The following is a 14,888-nucleotide window of genomic DNA, read 5'->3' on the forward strand; positions in this document are numbered from 1 at the left end:
TCAGTACTGAGGGAGTGCTGCACTATCGGAGGGTCAGTACGGAGGGAGTGCTGCACTGCTAGCTGGTCAGTACTGAGGGAGTGCTGCACTGTGAGAGGGTCAGTACTGAGGGAGTGCTGTACTCTCAGAGGGTCAGTACTGAGGGAGTGCTGCACTGTCAGAGAGTCAGTACTGAGGGAGTACTGCACTGTCAGAGGGTCAGTACTGAGGGAGTGCTGCACTGTCAGAGTGTCAATACTGAGGGAGTGCTGCACTGTCAGAGGGTTAGCATTGAGGGAGTGCTGCACTTTCAGAGGGTCTGCATTGAGGTAGTGCTGCACTGTCAGAGGGTGAGTACTGAGGGAGTGCTGCACTGTCAGAGGGTCAGTAATGAGGGAGTGCTGCACTGTCAGAGTGTCAATACTGAGGGAGTGCTGCACTATCAGAGGGTCAGTACTGAGGGAGTGCTGCACTATCAGAGGGTTAGCATTGAGGGAGTGCTGCACTGTCAGAGGGTCAGCATTAAGGTGGTGCTGCACTGTCAGAGGGTCAGTACTGAGGGAGTGCTGCACTGTTAGCTGGTCAGTACTGTGGGAGTATTGCATTGTTGGAAGGTTAGTATTGAGAGAGTGCTGCCCAATTGCAGGTTCTGCACAGAGTGAGTGCTGGACTGTCGGAATGTCAAGACTTAATGACTGCTGCATTGTTGAAGTGTCAGTACTGAGGGAGCATTGCACTGCCAGAGGGTCAGTATTGAAGGAGTATGTCACTCTCAGAGGGTCAATATTGAGGGAGTGCTGCACTGCCGGTCGGTCAGAACTAAGGGATTTCTACGCTCTGGATGGGTGAGTACTGAGGTAGTGCTGCACTGTCGGAGGGCAAGTACTGAGGGAGCACTGCACTCTCAGATGATCAGTGCTGCGAGGGTACTGCACTGTTGGTGAGTCAGTGCTGTGGGAGTGCTGCACTGTCGGAGGGCAAGTATTGAGGGAGCGCTGCACTGTCAGATGATCAGTGCTGCGAGAGTACTGCACTGTTGGTGAGTCAGTGCTGTGGGAGTGTTGAACTGTTGGAGGGTCCTATTGAGTCATAGACTCATGTGTCATCTTTGTTACAAGGGACTTTCAGATATTTCCACTACCAAGTCTGTTAATAAACTCTACTCACTATTGTACCTTATATTAACCAGTACAATACAGTAAGAGGCTCTCCATAGAATTATCTATCTTCATTCTTTGTTGTCACGTGATCTTATTTAATTTCTGATGTATACCATTTATTTATATATTTACTCTTCGCACTTTATGTTATATTTCCCCCGAAGTCTCTGACACCTTAAGATATATGTACATTATTTACCTTATCCTCTTTCATAGTGGATGTTAAATCTGGGTCCCTTCCGCTCCCTCAGAAGGAGATAAATATTCCCAAGGCACTTTGCAAGGAGAATTCACACTGGAAATATTTCTCACTGAGAAGGACAATTTTTGTCTTCAGCACATTGCTGTTTGAGGGTTCATGCTCTGCCCTCTCTAAATTAATACAGCTCATATAGAATTCATTTTGTCCCTACTTACATTGCACAGTGAGTATGAGGGTCCGCTCCGATGAAACAGATGGATATCTCAGTCTACAGGTGAGAGTTTGTCCGTGGTGTCTGAGTGATGGGATCAGGGTCAGAACAGAAGTATAGGTCAGAGTGACGCCATGCTGAGTTACTGTATTTGAGACTGATCCAGGTACGTCAGTGGGAGTGTCCCAGGTTAAGGCAGGTGCTGTTCCGTTGCATGTTGTGTTGAAGGTGCAGCTTATGTCCACACGCTTTCCTGCAATAATTTCAGCCAGGAATATCCTGGGTTTATCTGTGAAATCTGACACACAGAGAATGGATATTTTTAGATAAATATAATGTGACGAGCAGTTCAAATAGAAATCACAGTCCCACAAGTGAAAGCCCCTTTCCAAAGATGGTATGAGAACAGAAAGATTACAATGATCAATAAAGTATTTCCCATTTTCTATCATAGAGGAGTGTCTGTCCTCAGGTTCATGCCCTTTGACTCTAAGACCATTGAATTGAGATTCCTTCGTGAGAGGGGAGGAGTTCAGGCTGAACTGGCTCATTACTTTACAGAAATCTGACAAATTAAAATTAAATCTGGACTAGAGCAAAATGGAAACTATCTGAACCATCACCTGCAACAGATGAGCAAATTATTGATCACATGGCTGTTTCTGGCATCACAGCAGAGACTTCATTTCAAGAATTATTTCACTGTGAATCGCTTTGGGATGTTCGGAGGGGGTGAAAGGCGCGCGAGAAACATGAGTCTTTATTTTGTCGATATGTAAACTTTTAAACAAGATTCGAGAGATCGATGGGAGTGGATAACCTGATAACATTGGTGAGCACAATCAATCAATTTAATTATTGATATTAAAGAGAGTATTAAAGGTTGCTTTAGGACTGAAGTGGAAATATCACCAGGTTATTGATAATCAGACACTGTGTTATAATAAGCTGTTTTTTGTGTTAATGTGTAAATGTCACAGTTTGTGATCTTTCCCATTGAGTATTAGATGTGAATTGTTGAGTAATTATAATACAGCACTTACCAGAAACATGAAGCCGTGTTGCAGGATAATAGCTATAGCCGAGACCGCTGTCAAATTCTATCCTGAAAAAATAAGGTCCCGTATCTTCCCGCCTGATGTTGTTTATTATCAGGGAACAGTCTCCGTCTTTCAGGTCTCCAGACAGCCGGGTCCGATGACGGAATTTTGGTGACTCATGATTGTGATCCTTGGAGTGGAAGGCTAGGGGAGCCCAGGGAATCTCTTCCTCAGTATTAAACCAGAGTGCACCTCGCGGTTGAGTTGCTAAATGTGACGGATAGCTGTAATGACATGGAATCTTCACACATGAACCTTCCTGCGCTGTCACCTCTCGTGGAGTGTCACCTTTCCACTCTTGTGACAGTCCAACTGGGGAGAGAAATATCAATATTTAACACTGGATGGTTTGTAGATCCACTAGACTCGATATCCACCCCCTCTGTCTCTGGTGCCCAGTGGCTGCAGTGTGGACCGTCTACAGGAATCACAAGAGGAATCTACAGAACTCCCCAATGTTTCACAATGGAGTTAGGAGAATCCTGGACACAGGAGTGGACAAGCTCATTCTACATTGGCTCACGATCCTCAGGATCCTGTTTAGTGAAGCCTGTCTGCTACAAGACATGTCCATTGAAGTATATTCTGTGCTGATTTGCAAAGCAGGAAAGGGCAGTCGCCGGGGTGGAGGTCAGCATTGGGCGAGGAAGGGAGAGCCCACTCATTTGTGGTTCCCCATGACATGTGTGCCACCCCCATCCTCGACCACCAGCCTTACACCCTCCCTCCAAAACACCCCCCGTCCCTCCTCCCCAACACCCCCCCCCCCCCTCCAGCATCCCCAATCTGCCCCAGCCCATGATACAATTGTGCGTCTTGTCTTGAGTCTTGCAGGAGCTGCTGGTGATGGGACGTGCTCCTCTGATATCCCCTGCCCCTGATCCCAACCATGGACAGAACCTCAGGTGCCGACCAGAGACAAGGACGGCACCGACATGGAGAGGAGCCAGTGACTCCAATCCCAGGACTTCCCAGAGTTTGTGTCCGGGAATAATACAGATTTCTCATCACAGCTGTCTCCAACACCCTTCACCATCCCCAAGGCACTCACCTTGGTAGCACATGTTAGTGAACAGGCTACTGGGGCACTATGTGGTGCTCACCACACGTATGTTCCGGTACAGCAGGTGGAGGTAGGAACGCCCGAGGGGGCGGGCGGTTGGAGGGCGGGCCGATCCCAGGGACTAGCTACCACCCAGACGGGTTTTGGGCTTCTGGAATGGACGGTTCCATTGATTGTGGAGTTGCCGTCACAGAGCCAGGGACTATATGAGGGGTTTTTGGCGAGCATCCAGTACCTGCAGGTGCAGTTGGACGAGTCCAACTACCTGCAGGAGCAGGAGGTGGTTTCGGCCATACGTGCCACCCAAGCCATGGTTAGCGTCCATGGTGGAAACCTTGGGGTGAAGGCTTTTGCCATGGATCAATATGTCCATGGCCTGGCGCACTCTGTGCAGGGGTTGGCCAAGACCCAGGACAGGGCTGCCCTGTCACAGGCAGCCATGTTCCAGGGCCACCTGGACATTACAGCGGTGCTCCTGAGCATAGCCCAGTCACAGTGGATCAAGGTTGAGAGTGTGGGCGTCATTGCCCAGTCGCTGGCTTACGTGGCATAGACATAGGAGGTGGCCCACTCCCAGTGGGAGATTATGCAGTCACTGGCTGATGTGGCACAGATACAGAAGGTGGTGGCACAGAGACAGCGTTATACCGCTCAGTTCCATACAGAGGTAATCCACTCCCTGTGCTCAATGACCGCGAGCATGCAGAACCTGATGGACATAGCAGTGGGCCTCCAGGAGTGGCAGTGGCAGTTGGCGGGAAAGCCTGAGGCGTTAGCTCCGCTCACACCCCTGTCCCTTGGAGTAGCCCGGGCACCATCGGACACGCCAGAGGAGGAGGTGGTGCTCGGGCCCGTGCAGATGACTCCTGCAAGGGAGATGTTGGAACACCGCAGCACCTCTGACTCCCCGCCCTCTTGTCCCTGGCACATCACATGGGCAGTGGGAAGAATAGGGTGGCACCATGCCACCTTGGACAGAAGCCAGGCTAATCTAAGTCTGGTCACCCCCAGAAGACAGCGGCCCTAGGGGATCCAGGCCGCAGGGTGGGAATCACAGCAGGCTGCCTCTACTCCTGATGAACCATCTGGGGATTCTCCTCGGTGTCGCGTTACATCCCGTAAGGCCAGAAAATTAGGCACCAGTTAAGTTGGCAGGTGTTCAGAGTACTGTTTAGCAATAGGGGCTAGAGCATGAATCTGTACATATGTTTTCACATTAAACCCCTGTGCACAACACTGCTACCTGCCTCGGTGCTCTGTCAGAAGGGTGTGAGCGGTAGGCAGGCCGCATGGGGGCACTGGGGCGGGGGCGGGGAAGAGGGGGGTGGATGGGCAGATGTTGGCGGTGGGCTTGGCCCAGGGACCGTGGTTCAGCCAGTGCTCACCGTTCCGGTGTGATACCACCTCCCCGCCACTGTCCCCACCTCCACCTTCAGCCCCCCCATGGATTCGATGGGACTGTGTGATGGAATGGCCAGCTCGCAAGCAGGGATCACCCAGGTGGACGGTGGAAAATGCTGCTGTGGGCAGGAGTCAGTCATTGTCAAACGAAGCGGAGCAGCAGAGCTGATCACAGAGCAGGTCGTTTTCACGCTCATGGACCAGACCCGCTGTTATTGCCTACCCAGGACCCAAACCCTATTGTGCAGCAGGTATGTATCACGGGGGGGTTGCAGGCGGAGGGCTGACCGGGAATGCGGGGAGGAGGGGTTGTGGGGGTGGGATGTGGTGTCCATGCCTCTGGCCAGTCCCCCTTCCCCCAGTCAATGAACCTGAAGGCGATTAGTGCATCCCGTGAGCCTTGGCCCTGATGTACACATTGTGCAGCCTCCCATGCCTGCCCGGGCCCCATGTCCTGCCCATCCTCGCCTTCCCCTGCATCCTCCTCATCAGACAAGGACTAACGTTCACCCTTATCCTCCAGCATGTCGCCCCTCTGCTGCGCAATGTTGTGGAGGACACAGCAGGTCACCACGATGAGGGAGACTCCCACCGCTATACTGGAGGGCCCATCCAGGCCCGTCCAGGCACCCGAATTGCAACTTCTGGAGGCTGAAGCACTGCTCGATCATGTTCCTGATTGCTGTAAGGCCGTTGTTGTGACAGGTCTCTGCGTGGGTCTGTGGCCTCCAGATAAGCATCATCAGCCACGACCGCTGTGGCTAACCACTGTCGCCCCGGAGCCAATTGCCAGATGTGGGGGAGGGAGTGGGGGGGCACCACGAAGAGGCCAGGAACCGTTGAGTGTGCCAGGGTAAAGGTGTTGTGCCCTCTGTCTGGCTATCGGGCACAGGCGTCCATGATGAGTATCTGATGGCCATACACCATCTGCATGTTCATCGAGTGGAACCCCTTTCGGTTTGTGAAGACTGGCCTGTCATCTGCAGGTGCTCGCAGGGGAACATGCATCCCGTCGATCACCCCCTGGACTCAGGGCATCTCGGCAACAGCGGCGAATCCTGTTGCCAGGGCATCCTGGTGGATTCGGTCCATATGGAAATGCATGTATCGTGCCAACTGGGCATAATAGGGCCTCCATGACGGCACAGATGCAGCTGTGCACCGAGCTCGGAGAGGTCCCCACTCGTCGCCTGAAAGGAGCCGTGGTGTATACATTCAGGCCGACTGTCACCTTGACGGCCACCGGGAGTGGGTGTCCTCCCCCATTCCCCCACGGTGCCAGGTGCACCATGATCTGGCAGAAATGTCGCACTGTGTCCCTGCTCAGCCAGAGTCTTCGACGCCATGCCCGGTCCGGCAGGTCCTCGAATGACAGGCGCCGCCGGTAGACGCGAGGCCTCCTGCAGCATCTCCTTTGCAGCTCCTCCTCCTCGGCCTGTTGAGCAGCTGGTTCTCCATCCTCAGTGGTTGTCTCCTGTTCCACTGGGACAGGCTCCGCTGCTGCAGCTTCCCCCTCCTCGGCAGCTCCAGCTCGTAAAGCCTCTGTGAATCCCCCAGAGTTGCAATGACTAGGAGGAAGGCCATCATTGCTGGTTTTATTCGAAAAACCATTGTCTGCAGGGGTGAAAGGCTGACATGTTGGCATGGTCATACTCCCATGCCCATCCAGGTCCACCAGGCTTCACAATGGCCCTGGTTGGCACCGCGAATCCTGCTCCGCACTCCTCGTCCTGTCCGTGCCCGGCACCGTTGGGACCCCTGGCCGTGGCGCCCAACCATACTGCCAGGGTACCATTGGATGGTGCGCCCCATGCTAGCAGTATGCTCAATGCCCCTGTCCGGCACCCCCTGTAGGGGCTGATGTGGGCGTTGCCCTTTGGCCTCGGCAGCGGGTGGCGACCGGTCGGGGGGTGGCATGGTGGAGGGTGGGGTGGGGGCTGGGGTGCAGGAGTGGTGGGGTGGGGGCTGGGGTGCAGGAGTGGTGGGATGGAGGGTGGGGGCTGGGGTGAAGGGATGGTGGGATGGGAACTCCCATATGGTTGGTGACACTCTGCAGAACCAGGGGCTGAAGTGTGTGGTCAGAGGGGTTTGCAGCAAGGTGGCTGCCTTTGCAGGCTGCGGCTATGGCGGTTCATGCCTGGACACTCCAATCCCCTGGGGGGCCAACCCAGCCCCATGGCCCAGTCTGCTGTCACCCACCCTGAGGCACTGGCAAGCCCCCCTCCCAGCACAGCCAGCCTGGCCAGCGTCAGGGCTTGCAGCCCACAGGCGTGCATCACCGTGTCCTACCTCCTCTCTCTCACCGTGATCAGCCACAGCGCCTGTTTCCTGATTTTTATAAGCAGAAGTGAACCTTGCCACCAGGAATTCTCCCAAGTGGAGGAGGAGAATCGCGGAGGCCCCGGAGAATGCTGGATCAGACCCGCTAATGATATGAAAATGCCGTCTACCGTAGGAACGCATTGATGCTGCTGTCGAGGGACCAAGAATTGCAATTTGCCAAGAATTCGCCGTCCGCCACGATATTGCCGTCAAAGCCGATTCTCTGGCCAATCGCGTTTCCCGATTCCGGCATGGCCAACGGAGAATCCCGCCAACAATCTTTTGAGCTGGGGTTCCATTCTGGAATCTTCCCGTTCACCAATAGGGATCGTCACACCCTCAAGAGGAAACATTCTCTCTGTGCCCACTCGATCAAAACCTTTGAGAATTTTGAAGGCCTCTGATAGATCACGTACCCCTCAGCCTTCTTTTCACAAGAACAAAGACCCAGCCGGCCAATCCTTTCCTGATAAAGGACACACAGGACAGAGAAAAACAGCAACAGTCGGATTCTTTCCATCCCCTCCCCCCCTGCTCCGCCCGTCAATTCAATCCTGCTGATATTGACAGTGCCGATGTGGAGAGGGTGTTTCCTCTTGTGGGAGAATCTGGAACTGGGGGTGGGGAGGGGGTCACTGTTTAATCACAAAGTGGTCGCTCATTTAAAACGGAGATGAGGAGAAATAGTTTCTCCCAGGGGGTCGTGAAGAAAAGGTGGTGGAAACGGAGGCCAAGTTTTCTGGCCAGCTTGCTGGGATGATCTGGTTCTGTTGACGGTGTACATGGAATGGGAATCCTCATTGTGGCTCCCACCACCATCCAATGGTGGGCTGCCTCCACTGGCAGTGAACATCCGGTGAATGGCACGGAAAATTCCGTCCATAGTCTGTGAACATTTTTAAGGCCGAAGTGGAGAGGATCTTGGGAAGCAGGAGTAGGCGATTGGTTATCGAGGGGTGGTGGGCAGGATGCAGATTTTCCACCAGGGAGGTGGAGGCATAGTGGTATTGTCATTGCACTAGTAATCCAGACACCCAGATTACTGCTCTGGGATCCCAGGTTCAAATCTCACCACTGCAGATGATGAAATTTGAATTCAATAAAAATCTGGTATTAAAAATCCAGTGATAACCATGAAACCATTGTTGATTGGTGTAAAAAGACATCTGGTTCACTAATGTCCTTTAGGGAAGGAAATCTGCCAATCTTACAGGGTCTGGCCTCTGTGTGACTCCAGGCCTGCAGCAACGTGGTTGACTCGTAACTGCCCCTCAAGGGCAATTAGGGTTGGGCAATAAATGCTGGCAAAGCCCACGACGCCACGTTCCATGAATGAATGAAAAAAAAAGTACCTTCAGATCAGTCATAATGGCCCTGTGTTTACATTTTCGTATGATCTACATCTAAACTCCATCTACCCGTCTTGGTTCCATAATCGTTAATCAGCGCAACCAATTCCAAGCAAATGAGCATTGGTTAGCACTGTTGCTTCACAAGGTCTCGCGTCGTTTCCCGGCTTGGGTTACTGTCTTTGCTCCGGTTTCCTCCCACAGGTCCCGAAAGACGTGCTTGTTAGTTGAATTGGACATGCTGAATTTTCCTTCAGTGTACCCAAACAGGCGCTGGAATGTGGCAACTAGAGGATTTTCACTGTAACTTAATTGCAGTGTTAATGTCAGCCTACTTGTGACACTAATACAGATTATTGTATTATTGGTATTATTATACAGCCTCCTGAAGTGCAGTGGCCAGAACCTGAATGGGTGGCCTTGTCGGGTGCTCTTTCAGAGGGTCGGTGCAGACACGATGGGCCGAATGGTCTCACTCTGTACTGTAGGGATTCTATGATTCTAGTTGCTTCAGATGCGATCCAACCAGAACTTTGTATAACCTCAGCACAACTTCCTCCCGTATTGATTCACTATTTCCTTGCCTGTCTTTTTGAAGAGTCATGTACAAGAGTGTCACCTCTGATAAAGAGTCCATTCCCACTCCTACTGATTCATATAGGAGGGGGGGGGGGGTATAGTGGTTAGCACTACTGCCTCACAGCACCTGAGCCGTGGGAAACGTGGGTTTCCTCCAATTGCTCTACGTTCTTCCCACAATCCAAAATGTTTGCAGGTTAGGTGGATGGGCCAATCTAAATTTGCCCCTTAGTGTCCAAAAGATGTGGAGCTTAAGTGGGGTTTCAGGGATAGGGTAGGGTAGTCGGCATAGATAGGGTGACTTTTTGAAGGGTCCGTGTCGACTCAATGGGATAAATGGCCTCCTTCTGCTCTGTAGGAATTCTATGGTAAATCTATTGTAATGTTTACCTCCACATTTCTGGGATCATCCTTGTAAATCTTCTCTGCACCATTTCCAAAGTCTCTATGACCTTTTTATAGTTTGGTCTAAAGAAGGTTTGATACAGGTTTCTAATAATAATAATGTTTATTAGTGTCACAAGTAGGCTTACATTAACACTGCAATGAAGTGGCTGTGAAAACCCCCTCCACTGCGGCGCCTGTTCGGGTACACTGAAGGGGAATTCAGATTGTCCAAATTACCTAACAAGAACGTCTGTCAGGACTTGTGGGAGGAAACCGGAGCACCCGGAGGAAACCCAGGCAGACACGGGGAGAAAGCCAGGAAATCGAACCCGGGTTCCTGGCACTGTGAAGCAACAGTGCTAACCACTATTATGCCGCCCACAACTTCGCTCCTTTTCAATACTATCCCTCCAGAAATAAAGTCTAGTGTTTGGTTTGTTTGTTTACAGCTTTGCTAAACTGTGATGTTCATTTTAACAATGATGTGACTGTATCCAAATATCCTGATTCTTCCACCCAACCTTATTCTGAAACCCTGGTTAACCTGGACATGGTGATGTCTGAAAAGAGGAGACCCAGACAGGAGACAAGGTGAGGCAATAGCAAAAGGACCCAAAAGATGAGTCTCAGACAGGGGACAGGAAGAGGGGACAGGATACAATCCCAAGAGAGGATCCCCAAACAGGGGACCGAGGCAGGGTACAGGTGGGGTGCTAGTCAAGTAGAAAGACGAGAAGACGAGCAGAGAAAAGAGCTCTAAGAAAAGCCCGAAGATTGAAGAAGGCAGCAGAATAGTGTTAATTCCGTGCTGTGGGCTGTTGAGACTCGATGGGACAAATGGCCTCCTTCTGCTCTGTAGGAATTCTATGGTAAATCGCCTTTGGACATAGACATAGACATAGAATTTACAGTGCAGAAGGAGGCCATTCAGCCCATTGAGTCTGCACCGGCTCTTGGAACGAGCACCCTATCAAAGCCCATACCTCCACCCTATCCCCATAACCCAGTCACCCCACCTAACACTAAGGGCAATTTGGACACTAAGGGCAATTTATCATGGCCAATCCACCTAACCTGCACATCTTTGGACTGTGGGAGGAAACCGGAGCACCCGGAGGAAACCCACGCACACACGGGGAGAACGTGCAGATTCCACACAGACAGTGACCCAAGCCGGGAATCGAACCTGGGACCCTGGAGCTGTGAAGCATTTGTGCTAACCATTATGCTACCGTTCTGCCCTTTAAAACAACAGGTAATTCGTGCACGATAAACCCCCAATCTTAATAACAGCCATGGGAATGGCTGGAGCAGTCATATTGAGCTGAAGTTAGGCTTGTGAGCTGGTGCTTGAGTTCATATTGGAATTCAGGAGGCCCGAGTCTTGGTAAATGAAAATGAAACCCTGTGATGCAGGCTTTCATTGAGATTGTCTGAGTGGTAGTGAATTTTAGAGAGAAATTCATGGTCAGATCGTCGGAGGTGAAGACTGGAAGCCCTCATGAGTGAGACAGACCTTAGAACATAGAACATAGAGTGCAGAAGGAGGCCATTCAGCCTATCGAGTCTGCACCGACCCACTTCAGCCATCACTCCCGTCCTAGCTCCGTAACCCAACAACCCCTACTAACTTTTTGGATACTAAGGGCAATTGAGCATGGCCAATCCACCTAACCTGCACAGTTCTTTGGACTGTGGTAGGAAACCGGAGTACCCGGAGGAAACCCACGCAGACACGGGGAGAACATGCAGACTCCGCACAGACAATGACCCAGCGGGGAATCAAACCTGGGACCCTGGCGCTGTGAAGCCACAGTGCTGGTCACTTGTGCTACCGTGCTGCCATTGATAAATACCTTCAATGAGATAGGTTTACTGAAGATATTTATTAATGCCTGGGTGGATTGCCATGAGGTCCATGAGATCTGCCTTGGTCCCATTTACTGTATAATTTGAACTGTGGGTACGAGACTACAATTTGCCAATTAATTCACATGGACTTATATGTTAGAGTATAAGGTAGGTATTGTAAATTGTTTTATCCTTCTGACCCTGAATAGTAACGTTTATTTTTGTTTGTTCAATCCCCGTGGAAATTTGGGGCTTTATTCTCTTAGCAATTGTTGTGAATCTGAAACTTGGTCAACTTTAAACAAAACTGAACTAACTGAAACTTGCCAAACCTTTGGGGATCTGGTCGAGGATCGTGACAATCTAGACTTGAACCTTCCAAGTAATACGTTTTTAAAAAATATATCCTCTAAGGAGAGCTGGATGTATGTTTGAAAGTGATGAATTTAGACGGCTAGAGAGATAGGACTGGGGAATAGGACAAGCTACATAGCTCTTTCAGGAGATGGTTCAGCCAAGATGGGCTGACTGGCCTCCTTCTGTGCTTTTAAATTCTATGATTCTATGTGGGCAGTGTCTGAGGAATCTCTTTAGATCCTCATTGTCTGAGGAATCTCTTTGCAGTCTCAATGTTTCAGTCTTCTCTTCGATCCTCATTGTCCAAGGAATCTCACTCGATCCTCATTATCTAAGGAATCTCTTGGACCACCGTTGCCGAAGGAATCTTTTTGGATCCTCATTGTCCAAGATATCTCTATGGATCCTTATTATCCGATTAACCTTTCTGGATCCTCATTGTCTAACATATTTCTTTGGATCCTCACGGTCTAAGGAATCTCTTTCTATTTTCATTGTCGAAGGGATTATTTCTGATCAAAACCCCACATAGTTGGACTGTTGATTCTGATGCAGCATTGGAGACTGACATGTCCCCAAACTCAGCACTGACCCCACTCCAGCAGACACTGTGAAACACACAAACAAAGTGCCTCTAGCCTGAGATCTGCGAGTGTCGGAGGTGTCTGCTTGTTGGATTATTAACCTTCACAGATTGTCTCACTGTGTTTTGTTTAAAACTGAACTGGGCCCCACACAAAATGCTGACACCAGAAACCTTGGCCGGGATTCTCCCCTACCCGGCGGGGCGGGGGGTCCCGGCGGGACGGAGTGGCATGAACCACTCCGGCGTCAGGCCTCCCCAAAGGTGCAGGAATTCTCCGCACCTTTAGGGGCTAGGCCCGCGCCTGACTGGCTCCCGTTCCGCCGGCCAGTGCGAGCGGCCTTTGGCGCCATGCCAGCCGGGGCCGAAAGGCTTTCGCCGGCCAGCGGAAGTCCATGCATGCGCCGGTGCGTCAGCGGCTGCTGATGTCATACCGGCACATGCGCAGGGGAGGGGGTCTCTCCCGCCTCTGCCATGGTGAAGGCCATGGCGGGGCGGAAGAAAAAGAGTGCCCCCACGGCACAGGTGGGCCCCCGATCGCGGGCCAGGCCACCGTGGAGGCACCCCACCAGCACCAGATGTGCTTCCCGCCGGCGGGAACGGCCTGTCAGCGGCGAGACTTCGGCCCATCGCAGGTCGGAGAATCGCCGCGAGGGGCCTGCCGACCAGCGCGGCGCGATTCCCGCCCCCGCCGATTCCCGGGTGGCGGAGAAATAGGGCCACGGCAGGGGCGGCATTGATGCCGGCCCCGGGCGATTCCCCGAACCCCGGGGGTCGGAGAATTCCGCCCCTGTATTCTCTGTTCTTCTCAAATATCCATGATTTCAGGAGGAAACCAAAATATTGCTGAGCAAGGAACAGTGATCATCAGATTGTAGAATTAACCAGCACACACATAGGCCATTCAGCCCATCTAGCTGTTTGAAAGATCGATCAAATTTGTCCCCACGCTCCCCTTGCTCTTTATCCCCATAGTGCTGCTATTTTTATCCTTCAGTTATTGTACCAATTGGCCTTTTAAAAAAAAATTCAAGTACCCAATTCATCTTGTTCCAATTAAGGGGCAATTTAGCGTGACCAATCCTCCGACCCAGCACATCTTTGGCCCACGCAATCATGGGGAGACATGCGCCGTGCTGCCCTCATCCAATTGGCCTTTTGAAAGTTTCTGTTGAATCTGCTTCCAGCACCTTTCGGGCAGTGACTCAGTGGTCTCCTTCTGAGCTGCAAAGTTCAGAGATTCTGAGAAATGTAAACTTTGCAGCAGATCAAAGATAATCATGAGAACTGGAAATATTTCACACCCTTTATACACTGACTGCTCTGCCTTCCTTCTCTTTTTCAGTTATCTTTCACCTTTATTGAAGTTTCCAGCGTGTTGAGAATGGACAGGAAGTATCCTAGCAGAGTACCAGCATCAGGAGAGACATCACCCTCCAGTTTCTGTGCCAGATTCTCTACTCAAATTATCAACCCCTGTCAATGACCTACTTACAGCAACAACACAATTTAAAAATTCTCCTCTAGTGCCACAACCCTCCCTATCTCTGTAATCTCCTCCAGTCCCTACAACTCTCTGAGATCTCTGTTCTCCTCCAATTCTGCTGTCGGATAGGGAATCAGTGTAAACAAGTGACCAAAGGGGTGATGGGTGAATGGGACTTAGTGTGGGTTTGTCCACTGGGTCACTGCTGTATTGGTTCCCAATCAGAGCTCAAGAATGATCTTTTACAAAGAATATTAACCATAAATCTGACCAAGCTGATGATGGTATTACCTTGAAGAAGTGACATGAGGAAGTAAGATTTCCCGATCATTGTCCACCTGCAGATATTTCATCAGCTTCTCACTCTCAAGCTCTGGAAGAGAAAGGAGTTAATGAGACCTCACCTCTTGTCTGACAGCTCTCGAGAGATCAGAGCTGCTTTCCGACAATGTCTTCACAGACTAATTTGATCCTGTGTGGGATGATAGGTGCTCAGCCGAGAGTTACAATGCTTTAAGAAAGAAAAACAATGAAGGACCTACATTTCTATAGAGTCTTTCACAGCCTCAGGATGTCTGAAAGCTGACTCTGCAAGTCACTAGTCCCTTGAAAAGAAAGAAGTACTGTTTGACAGACCTGAGCCTCACATCTTGTTGAAATAAGTAGAAATCTTTCAAAGGCATCTTTCATTGGAATCTGTCGTTATAAAGTCGCAACTTCAACAAAGAACAACGCTGTTCGTGGAAGTCAATCCAATCGTTACATTACTTACCTAGGACCTGCTCGACTGCCAACTCGCTGTTCAAGGGCTGAATGAGCTCTTCCTGTGCTGCTCCCTTTGTGTGTTTAATTAGAAAG

At 50.8% G+C, this 14,888-nt stretch overlaps 1 protein-coding gene across 4 annotated transcripts in view; it reads right to left on the bottom strand.

Moving 5' to 3' along the window:
- LOC119974744 (sialic acid-binding Ig-like lectin 14) overlaps positions 1-14,888 on the bottom strand; it is a 73,854-nt gene extending 58,966 nt beyond the window's left edge. For 3 of the 4 annotated variants that reach the window (XR_005462569.1, XM_038813934.1, XM_038813931.1), the window contains exons 1-4: positions 14,803-14,888; positions 14,322-14,403; positions 2,596-2,964; positions 1,557-1,850 (exon numbers count right to left, since the gene is read on the bottom strand). Coding sequence is in view for 3 of the 4 variants with exons in the window: in XM_038813934.1 (XP_038669862.1) it covers positions 1,557-1,850; positions 2,596-2,964; positions 14,322-14,361 (703 nt within the window). In the remaining variant the exon portion in view is untranslated. Of the gene's footprint in view, positions 1-1,556; positions 1,851-2,595; positions 2,965-14,321; positions 14,404-14,572; positions 14,667-14,802 lie in introns of those variants that run through there. The other variant, XM_038813933.1, reaches the window with a different exon arrangement.

This window comes from Scyliorhinus canicula, chromosome 12 (assembly GCF_902713615.1).
Source record: "Scyliorhinus canicula chromosome 12, sScyCan1.1, whole genome shotgun sequence".
NCBI lineage: Eukaryota > Metazoa > Chordata > Chondrichthyes > Carcharhiniformes > Scyliorhinidae > Scyliorhinus > Scyliorhinus canicula.